Source organism: Chiloscyllium plagiosum, chromosome 5, assembly GCF_004010195.1.
Source record: "Chiloscyllium plagiosum isolate BGI_BamShark_2017 chromosome 5, ASM401019v2, whole genome shotgun sequence".
Lineage (NCBI taxonomy): Eukaryota > Metazoa > Chordata > Chondrichthyes > Orectolobiformes > Hemiscylliidae > Chiloscyllium > Chiloscyllium plagiosum.
In genome coordinates this window covers 44,350,059-44,364,085 of record NC_057714.1, presented here as the reverse complement: position 1 = coordinate 44,364,085, position 14,027 = coordinate 44,350,059, and the positions used below count along the sequence as shown (strand labels likewise).

The following is a 14,027-nucleotide window of genomic DNA, read 5'->3' as shown; positions in this document are numbered from 1 at the left end:
TTGGATACAGAACTGGCACGAAGGGAGATGACAGAGGGTGGTGGTGGAGGATTGTTTTTCAGACTGGAGGCCTGTGACCAGTGGTGTGTCACAAGGATCAGTGCTCGGTCCACTACTTTTCATTATTTATATAAATAATTTTGGTGTGAACGTAGGAGGTATAGTTGATAAGTTTTGCAGATGACATCAAAATTGAAGGTGTAGTGGACAGCGAAGAAGATTACCTCCGAGTACATGGGACATTGATCAGATGGGCCAATGGGCAGATGGAGTTTAATTTGGATAGATGTGAGGTGCTGCACTTTGGAAAAGCAAATCAGAATATGACTTATGCACTTAATAGTAAGGTCCAAGGCAGTGTTGCTGAACAAAGAGATCTTTGGAGTACAGGTTCATAGTTCATTGAAAGTAGAGTCACAGGTAGATAAGATAGTGAAAAAGGAAGTATGCTTTGCTTTTTTGGTCAGAGCTTTGAGTACAAGAATTGGAAGGTCATGTTGCAGTTATATAGGGCTGAAGGGTGACCTTGTAGAGATTTATAAAATCATGAGGGGCGTGGATAGGGTGAATAGACAAGGTCCAGAAGTAGAGGGCATAGGTTTAAGGTAAGAGGGGAAAGATGTAATAGGGACCTAAGGGGCACCTTTTTCATGCAGTGGGTGGTGCGTGTTTGGAATGAGCTGCCAGAGAAAGTGGTGGAGGCTGGTACAATTACAACATTTAGAAGGCATCTGGATTGGTATATAAATTGGAAGGGTTTAGAGGGATGTGGGCCAAGTGCTGGCAAATGGGACTAGATTAATTTAGGATATCTGGTGTACCCGAGAACTCTGTGGGAATCTAGAGAAGTAATTGCTGGGCCTCTTGCTGAGATATTTTATCATTGATAGTCACAGATGAGGTGCCGGAAGACTGGAGGTTGGCAAACGTGGTGCCACTGTTTAAGAAGGACGGTAAAGACAAGTCAAGGAACTATAGACCGGTGAGCCTGACCTTGGTGGTGGGCACGTTGTTGGAGGGAATCCTGAGGGACAGGATGTACATGCCACCCGGATTGATAGGGTTGTTAAGAAGGCATACAGTGTTTTGGCCTTTATTAATACAGGGATTGAGTTCCGGAACCAGGAGGTTATCCTGCAGCTGTACAAAGCTCTGGTACGGCCGCACTTGGAGTATTGTGTACAGTCCTGTTCACCGCATTATAAGAAGGATTTGGAAGCTTTGGAAAGGGTGCAGAGGAGATTTACTAGGATGTTGCCTGGTATGGAAGGAATGTCGTACGAGAAAAGGCTGAGGGCCTTGAAGCTGTTCTCGTTAGAGAGAAGAAGGTTGAGAGGTGACTTAATAGAGACATACAAGATAATCAGAGCGTTAGATAGGGTGGACAGGGAGAGCCTTTTTCCAAGTATTAGGACGGCAAACACGAGGGGACACAACTTTAAAGTGAGGGGAGATAGGTATAAGACAGATGTCAGAGGTAGTTTCTTTACTTGGAGAGTAGTAAGGGTATAGAATGCTTTGCCTGCAACGGTAGTAGATTCACCAAGTTTAAGTGCATTTAAGTCGTCATTGGACAGGCATTTGGACGTACATGGAATAGTGTAGGTTAAATGGGCTTCGGATTAGTATGAAAGGGTGGTGCAACATCGAGGGCTGAAGGGCCTGTACTGTGCTGTAATGTTCTATGTATTTGGAAAGGCAAGGACTGATTGGGGAGAGTCAACATGGTTTTGTGCGTGGGAAATCATGTCTCACAAACTGGATTGAGTTTTTTGAAGAAGTAACAAAGAAGATTGATGAGGGCAGAATAGTAGATGTGATCTATATGGACTTCAGTAAGGCGTTCAACAAGGTTCCTCATTGGAGACTGATTAGCAAAGTAAGATCTCATGGAATACAGGGAGAACTAGCCATTTGGATACAGAAGTGGCTCAAAGGTAGAAGACAGAAGGTGGTGGTGTAGGGTTGTTTTTCAGACTGAAGGCCTGTGACCAGTGGAGTGCCACAAGGAACGGTGCTGGGCTCTCTACTTTTTGTCATTTACATAAATGATTTGGATGTGAGCATAAGAGATACGGTTAATAAGTTTGCAGATGACACCAAAATTGGAGGTGTAGTGGACAGCAAAGAGGGTTACCTCTGATTACAACAGGATCTGGACCAGATGGGCCAATGGGCTGAGAAGTGGCAGATGGAGTTTAAATCCGATAAATGCAAGGTGCTGCATTTTGGGAAAGCAAATCTTTAGCAGGACTTATACACTTAATGGTAAGGTCCCAGGGAGTGTTGCTGAACAAAGAGACCTTGGAGTACAGGTTCATAGCTCCTTGAAAGTGGAGTTGCAGGTATATAGGGTAGTGAAGAAGGCGTTTGGTATGCTTTTCTTTATTGGTCAGAGTATTGAGTACAGGAGTTGAGAGGTCATGTTGCGGCTATATAGGACATTGGTTAGGCCACTGTTGAAATATTGCGTGCAATTCTGGTCTCCTTCCTATCGGAAAGATGTTGTGAAACTTGAAAGGGTTCAGAAAAGATTTACAAGGATGTTGCCAGGGTTTCAGGGTCTGAGCTATAGGGAGAGGCTGAACAAACTGGGGTTGTTTCCCCAGGACCGTCGGAGGCTGAGGGGTGACCTTATAGAGGTTTACAAAATTCTGAGGGGCATGAATAGGGTAAATAGGCAAAGTCTTTTCCCTGGGGTTGGGGAGTCCAGAACTAGAGGGCATAGGTTTAGGGTGAGGGGGAAAAGATATAAAAGAGACCTAAGGGGCAACGTTTTCATGCAGAAGATGGTGTGTGTATGGAATGAGCTGCCAGAGGAAGTGGTGGAGGCTGGTACAATTGCAACATTTGAGAGACATTTGGATGGGTATATGAATAGAAAGGGTTTGGAGGGATATGGGCTGGGTGGTGGCAGGTGGGACTAGATTGGGTTGGGATATCTGGTCAGCATGTACGATTTGGATCGAAGGGTCTGTTTCTGTGCTGTACATCTCTATAAATCTTAAGTCACTGGCTATGATGGACAAGGCTTTGCTGTATTTCACCTCAAGACTATGTGTGTTTGTCGCGTTGTATGCTTATTCAAGTACTTCACGTTTGCATGGACCGAGCTGTTGACCGCAGTCAAGATAGTGGAGGTGAACTCATGTGGCAGGTAGTATGGACTGCATTTCACTGTTAAATATTCCAGGTCTGGGGAGCAGTGACTCACCAGGGTCATGTTGTCTGAGCAATGTGCATTTTTGATTATGAGGCAGACCCCATTGCCCCTTGTCTTCCCCAAAAATGTAAGCAGTCCATTCAATGAATTGAGAAGACCACAGGTTATACCACACTGTCAGGTGTGGCAGGGGTGAGCTTTATCTCTGATACAGCAGTCCCTCATTTCTCTTTGCCAGGTTAATCAAGCTTTAAGGTTGTCCATCTTATTTTCCAAGGTTTGGATGGTTGCCAGCAGTATGCTAGGGAGGGAATGCTTGAAACCTTGGAGTTTGTCTCACTTTGAATTACTTTGAATGATACTAATATTTTTAAAAGGATTGCATTTTACTTGACAAAATCATTATCTCAATGTTTTCCTTTTGAGAAACAATTGTATCCCTAAATGAATTGATCACTGTTATTATCGCATTAGCCAAATATTTACATTTTCCACTTGAATAGTAATAGTTTACGAATTAATACTTTATTGTGGAACTGGAGATGTGCATAAGTAACATTGAATTCAATTAGGTCAAAGACTTTGCAACTACAAGAAATGCATTCGTAACTATTTATTTGGATCACAATTGGCATAATGATGATACTTGTGTTATAGTTGAATGGATGCTGTATTCACTTTTCATATGTTAATGTTTGATCTGCAACTATAAAATTACCTGCTGTTTTTACCTACTGATTTTATTCTACGAAAGCTGATTAGCAAGGCATAGCAGCCATCCCTACTAATTTTATTGTCGGGACATTTCTAAATTACAGTGAAATTCAAATTTAGTTAGCACAAAGAAATTCAATTACCTTCATCTTTGCAAGCAGCAGAATTTAATCTTATTTGCTTAGTTTTCAATGGATGATTCAGGTAATTCTTGGTACTGTATGTATTGCCTTGTACAATGTGTTCTTACTTTGTTTAATTCAGGAAGAACTAAGAGAATTAAGAGAAATTCCCAGTGACCCTCAAGCGGAGCAAGAAATAATTAACAGCATTGAAGAAATTTATTTCAACAATGACTCATTTGATGTTGTGAACTATGAGCTGGAGGTAATTGTAACATGTTTTCTTCCTCTTTGTTTTGTGAAAAATGCTGAAGATGCACTAGTAGCTTTTGAATTGTCTGAATGTGACACAAGGTGAGTGGCACAGTGGTTAGCACTGCTGCCTCACAGCGCCAGAGACCCGGGTTCAATTCCCGCCTCAGGTGACTGTGTGGAGTTTGCATGTTCTCCCCGTGTCTGCGTGGGTTTCCTCCGGGTGCTTCGGTTTCCTCCCACAATCCAAAAATGTGCAGGTTAGGTGAATTGGCCATGCTAAATTGCCCGTAGTGTTAGGTGAAGGTGTAAGTGTAGGGGAATGGGTCTGGGTGGGTCGCGCTTTGGAGGGTCGGTGTGGACTTGTTGGGCCAAAGGGCCTGTTTCCACACTGTAAGTAATCTAATCTAATCTAATTATAACCAAGCCCACATACCTGGAAATTTATGGAACTGACTACAGTACTCATTTTATACCCTGCTTTATTGCTCTTCATGGAAGTGAAAATCGATGAAAATTAACCCCAAGCATTGATGAGCACATGGCAATTGAGATTCACTTTTAGATTGTAATCAGTTATCTTTGATGGGGTGCCTCCATGCTATTAATGTTGTACTAATTTAAGTTGCTTTTTAACCAATGTATTGTTTTTGTGAGCACTAGATTGATAGTTACACTGGTTGCTGTCAATGCAAATTCTCGTTCGATTTTCTGTACAACTTTTACTTAGTCTGGGTAAGACTGTGATGAGTGAGTTGAGAATATTTTAAATGCTTCTGAATCTCCGAATTATGACAGTACAGAGGGAGGCTATTCAACCCATTGTGTCTACACCAGCTCTCCAAATGAGCTTTTCAATAATGTCATTTTCCTGCCTTCTCTCCATAACCTGCACATAGTTCCTTTTCAAATACCAATCTAACTAAACATTTGAATACAGCAATTGAACTGACCTCCAATACACTTTCAGGCTGTGCACTTACTTTGAATGCAGATTATGGAATTTTAACTTCCATCATCTGATTGTTATATCTGAGACTTTTCATGAACTAAAATACTTTAAAGAAAGAAATATGGACCTTAAATGGCTGTAGTGGTCATGTGACCACATTGAGAAATGATTTGAAGATGCCGGTGTTGGACTGGGGTGTACAAAGTTAAAAATCACCCAACACCAGGTTATAGTCTAACAGGTTTATTTGGAAGCACAAGCTTTTGGAGTGCAGCTCCTTCATCAGGTGGTAGTCAACCACCTGATGAAGGGCAGTGTTTTGAAAGCTAGTGCTTCCAAACACCAGGTTGGACTATAACCTGATGTTGTGATTTTTCACATTGAGGAAACCCACTTGTGTTCCGTGTGAAATAAACAAAGCCATCAGAAGACACCACAACCAGTCAGTGTTATGACTGTGGTGGGAGGATTGGGCAAATCCCATTGCTCCACAGATTGTGCCATTTGGATAAAAATGTGTTGATTCAGAAACCCAAATGGCTAATAATTTTTATTCGGAATAATAGTAAAAAAAATGTTTAGGCTTCTTTAGTAAACACAATCTGTTTATTATAAACAAGCCTTTATTCTTAAAGCAAGTGGCAAATGCTGGTTAAAATCTAAACTTTGATTTGGTAAAACTATATCCTCATCATCTCAGACGCAGGCACATCTTCACAACACAAAAAGGCACGTCTCTGTTGTGAAAATGCATTTTTAAAATAAGTGCAAGGGAAGGAAATGACCCCAGTTGTCTGAGAGTCTGGAAAGTAAAGATATAAAGTGATGGCTTCTCTCACCCATTAGATTTCCTGGCAATGAAATCAAATTGTAGACAGCTGCTGACTGTAATCAGAAGTGTAGTTCTACACAAACCTGCATTAAATCTTGAGAACATGGTCACTGTCCAACTTTACTGGTTTCACAAGATAGTCAGAAAAACTGAAAAGGTTTAGAAACATTATCAGGTTTTCAATAACTTCTACTGATAACAGATTTCAGGATATTTACTTGCAACATCTGGAATGTCTTTGATATTGGTTTCTGGATCTGAAAAACATAATTATAAGTCCAGAGAAGATTGCTTGGCAAATGTTAGCATTGCATTTACATGGTCTTTTCAAAGTCAGCCTTTCCAGTACCGAAAACAATAAACCACATCTTGTCATCTTGAAAGCTTTGGATGGCTATATTCTGCAAAGTCTCGTTTTTCTGTAAACAGAAAGTAACTTAAAGTATACATTAACATTAACCTGTTGACCTCACTCCTTGATGAAACCTTGTTTAAATGTACAAATTGTTCCAATCTTCCAATTTTTCCACAAAATTCTTCAATATAAATATTTGCATCTTCTGTTTAATTTAGTTGTATATGATTTCATGCATAGGGTTGCTAGCCACTTTACCAGTTCAGAAAGATGATAGAACTAGAGTGTGCACTGTATACAAGCTTTATTTCAAAAGCATATTCCAAGCGGCAGATCTGAGAGAAGGAAAAATAAATTTGAGTATTGTTGAAAAAAGAGATTTTGCTGAAGCTTTTCATTTTGTACTCTTAATTCGCAATAAATATCAGTGTAAAGGAAAACAATGTTAATATGTTGTGAGAGGAGAATACTGGCAGGTTCACGAGGACCCTGGTTGAAGTTGGTATTGCCATGGAGAATGCACCAGTTAGATGATGACTGACAATGGAATGCTAAGCTTTATTTCAATTTTAGATGGGTTGACTCTCATTGTGGCATTGCCTTGAGAAGCAAACCAGAGACTGTCATGTATGTTGCAGTGTTGAAATAGGTGCACTGTGTGTCATCATTAACTGGTGCATTCTCCATGACAATGCTTCTACCAATCAGAGTCTATTCGCCAACTAGTGACAGTATTCTCGTATAATAATGTGTTATTTGCCCTTTACTTTGGTATTTCTTCCCAGTTTGACTGATAAGTACGTGACAAAAAGCATCAACAAAATGTCTTTCTTTTTCAGCTTTAAAATGTTAACACTTAAAAGATTCTAAGGACTCTGAGACAATGTAGCCTTATTTCTCCCTGTCTATACTCAATTTAAATTTAGCACCTTTGTGCTTGACGTCAAATATTTTTGTTTCTCTCTGGGTTAGTTGGTATTAAGATTTACTTTTAACTGAAGAAAGTCTTGCTTATTGGCTCCTTCCCTTTTTAAGCAAGCTACTTTTTAATTGTATTATATGTGCGCCAAAAAGAAATACAAAATATTTGTTGCAAGCGGCTGAGGGGATTCCCCTGCGCTCCCCCTCCCCCGAGCTGATCAATTGCTGATCACTGTGGACATATTGCCTCCAACACCCCCCGCAGTTCCGGTAATCACTGCTGTACATGAACTTCAGAGATCCACACAGCAGTAGAAAACATTACAGAGAATGTAGCCCCCCACTATCAGCCAACCCCTTTACAGAGGAACATGTTCCCAACTTTTCGAGTTGATCATAATGACAGAAGTTTTGTTAGGTTCTTTTCCTGAGGTTTCTCTCACGAGATGCAATTCACACTAACTTCTGGAAACAGGTAAAGTTTATTAAAGCCAGTACAAGTCAGGTGACCCCTCCTTTGACCTTCCTCGCAGGCGTGCAAAGTGGAGTCAAAGAAGCCCCAAACAAAGGAAATACATTCCCTTTATTCAGGTCAGTTGGTAATGCTTCCAGGTACTCTGGCCGCTCCCCATGTTACCCCAAGTACAATGGTAGGATGAGGTCTTCCTCTGAGATAATGTAAATGTAAATGCTCTAATCCTGGGGAATCGTTTTGCAAATGATTTCCTGACTCAGTGATTCCCCAAGACAATGTAGATGTGATATGTCCTAGCTTCAGGGCATGGCTATGAAAGCATTTCTGAATGGAAGGGACTGAAAGAGTGTTCAGTTTGATAATAGCAGGGCAGTAGTAGTAAATGGCTGGCCAAATGAATTGAGAATCATCCACATTCCTGCACGAATGTCATCCCCACTCTCTTCCAGAATGTTCATCTGGAGAAAGACAATACAGTTTAACCCAATAACATTGCATTAATGTTCAGAGAGATAGTACAATTTAATTTTTTAACATTACCATTTGTCATACCTGGAACCACTCTTGCAAATCTCCATGATCCCCTTCGATGTATGTACATCCCTTCAAAAGAGCAGCACCCAGACCTCCAGCTGAACCAGTGTTCCATGCGGCTTCAGTGTAATCTCCCTTTTCCTGCTCTCCACCTCTTCGCTGACAAAGCCCAGGATGCTGCTTACCTTATTAACCATGCTATTTACCTTCATTCCACTTCAAATAACCCATGCATGCCCCTGTTTTTATCTGTTTCCTGATATTTCAGGTATTATTTTAGTCTTCCAGGATGTAGTTCAATGTTACAAATAGAACAGCAACAAAGAAAATAATTCTGTAAATATTATAAATTCTTAAAATTAGTAATCTTCTTAAAATTAGTCATTCTTTTTGATGACCTATAGCACGGGAAGCTTATTGTGACAAACATTTGTCAGTGATAAATTTTGACGTGCTTTTTGTTTCCTAAACTTCGATGGTTGTTAATTAATATATTTACTTTGGGCGATTGATTTTGTTAATTTCTTGATGGTCTGCAGAAACTTCCCTCTGTTCTCAATCTACAAGACCTTGAAGAATATAGAGATAAACTGGAACAACAGCAAGCTGCTGTAAGTACTTTTTTTGTTACTAATTAATAGTAGAAATCAAAATGCTAGTGTGGCCTCACTTGGAATTTTGTGTGCAGGTCTGGTCGCCCCACTATAGGAAGGATGTGAAAGCATTGGAACAGGTGCAGAGGAGATTTACCAGAATGTTGCCTGGTCTGGAGGGATGGTCTTATGAGGAAAGGCCAGGAGACTTGGGTCTATTCTCATTGGAAAGAAGGCAGCTAAAAGGGGATTTAACAGAGACATACAAGATGATGAGAGGATTAGATAGGGTAGACAGTGAAAGTTTTTTTCCGAGGATGATGACGTCAGCTTGTATGAGGGGGCATAACTACAAATTGAGGGGTGATAGATTTAAGACAGATGTCAGAGGCAGGTTCTTTACTCAGAGTGGTGAGGGCGTGGAATGCCCTACCTGCCAGTGTAGTTAACTCAGCCACATTAGGGAGATTTAAACAATCCTTGGAGAAGCACATAGATGATGATGGGACAGTGGAGGGAGATGGGCTTAGATTAGTTCACAGGTCGGCGCAACATTGGCCTGTTCTGTGCTGTACTGTTCTATGTTCTATTAGGATGGGTAGGTAATTCACATGAACTAAGCATCATCTTGATTTGTCATGTCTCTTCTCTCTGGTGTTGTGTTCTATCAAAATGAAAATCTGGAAGCGCTGTAGTTGCTGTTTAAAACTATTCCTGCTTGGCTATACTTAACCCAATTGAATCAGTCTAGTGTTTCGCATTCCTTGTTGGCATGACTAATTTTCATGTGCTGCATATTGTTGAGCCAGAGAGGTCTTTATTACTTTCTGATTTGAATTTCTTTATTTATAGGAACTTAGTGCTGAGACTTTGGTAGACAGATATAGAAATTGTATGTATAAAGGCAAAATTCGGGGGTTGCTGGAAATCTAGAAGAAACGCTGAGAATGTAAGAGAAACACAACAAATCTGGCAGCATCAGTGGAGCGATAAACAGAGTTAACATTTAGAGTCAGATATAACTCTACATTTCTAAAGAAGAGTCGTACCAAACTCAAAATGTTAACTCTGTCTCTTTCTCTCCAATGAAGCTATATGGTTTATTGGTAACCACCTTGTTTTCGAAGTCGTAAGCTAAATTTTAAAGTATTTTACTTGCACAATTTAAGAATTAGGTATATAAACAAAAGTTGTTCTCTGACCAGTGGAAGACTGTTAAAACTTGAAATGTGTTCTGTGCAATACTTCTACTCAGACAATATTTCACCAACATGGATGTGTGTTGAAAAACAATCAAAATGCTGGATAGACACAGCATGTTGGCCAGCCTGTCTGAGGAGAAAAGACAGTTTTTGATGTCTTTTTCAAAAGATGATGTCAATTTTGTAAAAAAATGTCTTTTTGTGACAGAAATGAGAAAAGAACTGTTTAAAAGCTGAAGATTGCTGCATGTTTTGAAAACAGGGACCTTAATACTCATTGCAAGCATTATTTACACAGTTGCTTGTTAACCAGGATGTATTTGAAGTGTAGTTTCTGGATGAGCTAGAGCTAAAAGGTTGTGTACAAATGAAGCTTTGGTTGGTCTGTGGACTAATGGCCAGTTATCAATGACAAGAGCTTTTTGCCCATCGATATCAGTGATTGGTTCTCATGTAGCTGAACAGTTTATGGCTGGGCACAAAAGCTTCTCTCGCGCCCTCCCCCTCCCTCTGTTTTTTGCGGTCCTAATTTGATGCCATGTGGTCCGTCTGGTTTCATTTCTTTGAAATTTTGTAGCATTTGATATGGCTGAATGGCTTGCTAGTACATTTCAGAGAGCAGTTGAGAGTTAACCACAATACAGTGGGTCTAGAGTCCCATGTATGCCAGACCAGGATAGAAAGGCAGTTTTCGTTCCCCGGAGGACATCAATGAACTGGATGGGTTTTTCCGACAATTGACAATGGTTTCATGGTCATCGGTAATTCCAGATGTCTTTTTCAGATATAATTCTAGACGTTCTACCACATTCCACCAGTGCTGTAGAGAAAGTCGAGGCTATAAATTATGGTCTGGAGTTATCTGTAAGATTTCTTCAGATAAGAGGATTACTGTTCTCTGGAACATTCTGCAATATTCATGAATCTTGTGTTGAACTGAGTTGGCACTATGCAGGTTAGAATGAAAGGACAAGAACAAGTTCAAAGGTCGGGGGGTCAGCATCACGTGTGTGGAGAGAAAGCAGGTGCTCAGCAAATAGATAACCCTCATTCATAGGTGAAGTCTGGAAAGCATCCTTATAACATGTCATGCATTTTCAAATGTTAGAATAAACCAATCGCATTTCCAAATCGGTGAATACTTAATTTCATAAACATCCTGCATGATCTAAATAAAACCTGAAAGAACAATGGATGCTAGAAATAAAAGACAAAAATAGAAATTGCTGGAAAAACACAGCAGGTCTGGCAGCATATGTGAAGAGAAATCAGAGTTAATGTTTCGGGTCAGGTGACCCTTCCTCCAAACACTGACAGAGGATTCTGAGAGAGATCCACTTAACCTGAAATGTTAACTCTGATTTTTCTCCACATATGCTGCCAGATTTGCTGAGTTTTTTCCAGAAATTTCTACTTTTGTCCTGTTTGACCTGTTTTGGGTTAGCGTTTGTACCTGGAACTTCTCCAGTATTTATACACATGGCTTGCATGAAAACTGGAGTGGTATGAATTTATTTGGAAGTGAAATATCAGTAAGATACAGTTGCAAAAAAAAGTCTTGCCTGGATCTTCCCTTTATCATCTTTTTAATGTAAGTAGTACAGTTTCGTGCATAGACCAACAGGTCTGTTGACACTTATTTCTAATTAAAGCTGTGTCTCCAACCAGCATGAGCAGAAATTTGGTCACACAATATTGTAGCTTTCAGTTTCATTTCCCTAATAAAATCTATTAAGTAGGTTTTGGACTGGATTTTCTATTTCAAAACCTTCCAAGTTTGTTACAGTTAGGTCCAATAATTGGATATTTATGTGTAGTGGACTCAAATTACATTGGAGCATGGAGGTTTACATTTTAGTAAATATTTTCATCAAAATTAAAAGTGAATAAGTTATGCAGTAGGAATTGTATTCATTAATTAGTCATTATGACGTCTCTATAGGCATGAGAACTCTTATTAAACTGAACGTTTGTATTTCTTCAAAGGTATCAAAGAAAGTAGCAGATTTAATCCTTGAAAAACAAGCTGCATATGTGAAGGTAAGGGACCACAGATAACTGGTAAATAATCACTTTTAATTAACCTAAATCTTGTTTGAGGTGAACAAAAAACTTGTTCCACTCATGTAATTTGAACAGTAAAGTATTGAGACTATTTCCTCTGGATCTGGCACAATTTTATGGAGGATTTCAGAATTGAAGATATATTATGTGCTGAAATAGAAAATTTATTACAGGTACAGTATTGCATCAAATCACTTACATTCCAATTTAATAAATGGAATATGGGGAAACGTAGTTTATTGCTCAACCAGATGCATTGGAAGTATAAAGCTACACATTCTTAAAAAGAGAATGACTAGTATTTTTGGACTGAAGTTAACAACATATAAACAGCTGGTTATTGAGCCTTGTTGGAAAATTTTGGGAATGGATCAAGAAATGAATGAAATCTGGAATACAAATTTAATGGTAATCTTATCATTGCAAAACCTAACTTTTTTATAATTTAAAATAAAATCCTCAACAGTTCAAGTAGCAAATGTGAATTGGAAAAGCAAAGTAAACATTTCAAAACAATAAACTTTCATCAAAGATTAGACTGGGTTTATAAACAACTTGGTGATCTCAGCACAATAGTGAACTCCAGAGAACAGATGGGTTTTGAATATTCCAGTTCTTAAATGTTATCTTCTCATCCTAGATTAGATTAGATTACTTAGTGTGGAACCAGGCCCAACAAGTCCACACTGCCCCACCGAAGCGCAACCCACCCATACCCCTACATTTACCCCTTACCTAATACTACGGGCAATTTAGCATGGCCAATTCACCTGACCTGCACATCTTTGGACTGAGGGGAAAAACCGGAGCACCCGGAGGAAACCCACGCAGACACGGGGAGAACGTGCAAACTCCATACAGTCACTGAGGCGGGAATTGAACCCGGGTCTCTGGCGCTGTGAGGCAGCAGTGCTAATCACTGTGCCGCTCACTGTGCCACCGTGCTGCCCACTGTGATAAAGTTGCACATGTGTTGATTGAAAGTGAGTTTTCTCTTAGTCAACTTTGGAGGATATTAATGCTGACTTATGTGAAATGGTTATTTGGGAGAGTTGTGAAAACTCAGAACCATACCTGAATATGAGTCATGCTCTTATAAGATGGCCTGCAGTTCTGAAGAAGGGACACTGGACCTGAACTGTTAACTCTGATTTCTCTCCATAGATACTGCCAGACCTGCTGAACTTTTTCAGCAATTTCTGTTTTTGTTTCTGATGCCCTTAAGAGAGGTCACCAGGACATTTTCAGGTGGAAATCTATTTTCTAACTCTTGCTTTTTTCAAATTTTTTTTCTTCCTGCTCATTCTTTGTTCCTCTTCTGAAGACACTGACTCTTTGGTGAGATGTGGTACTATGGTTGTTCATTCCCTGATACTCCCCAAATGATTGTCAAAAAAGGTCCTTATTGTTGTCATTTTCCCCACAAGTGGTTTTTTTGCCAGTGTTCACTGGCAACCCAGGTTGTTGTTCAGCTGTGTGGTAAGCGCAGGCTCTTGGTGACATTATTTGCATGTAAGTTTTAGGTTTTCCATATGTATTAATGACACGTAGTTCTACTCCACCCACATGAACATATGTATTGAGAGCAGCAGTAGGCCACTTGGCTCCTCTAGCCTGCTTCAACATTCAATAAAATCATGACTTTGCTTGTTCGTAGGATATTACCTAGACCAGATTTATTACCCAGCCCTTATTCCCCCACTAATGTCCTTTTAGGGAAGGAAATCTGTTGTTCTTTACTGTTCTGACCTTTATGTGACTCCAAACTCTCAGCAGTACGGTTGACTGTTAATTGCTCTCTGAAATGGCCTAGTAAGCCAGTCAATTGTACCTCATGACAAAAAAAAA

At 39.8% G+C, this 14,027-nt stretch overlaps 1 protein-coding gene across 2 annotated transcripts in view; it reads left to right on the top strand.

Moving 5' to 3' along the window:
• The window catches only part of vps50 (VPS50 EARP/GARPII complex subunit), a 182,923-nt gene that overhangs the window by 32,964 nt on the left and 135,932 nt on the right, over positions 1-14,027 (top strand). For both annotated transcript variants that reach the window (XM_043689946.1, XM_043689947.1), the window contains exons 3-5: positions 4,142-4,264; positions 8,860-8,931; positions 12,102-12,155. In XM_043689946.1, the coding sequence (XP_043545881.1) occupies positions 4,142-4,264; positions 8,860-8,931; positions 12,102-12,155 (249 nt within the window). The remainder of the gene's footprint in view (positions 1-4,141; positions 4,265-8,859; positions 8,932-12,101; positions 12,156-14,027) is intronic.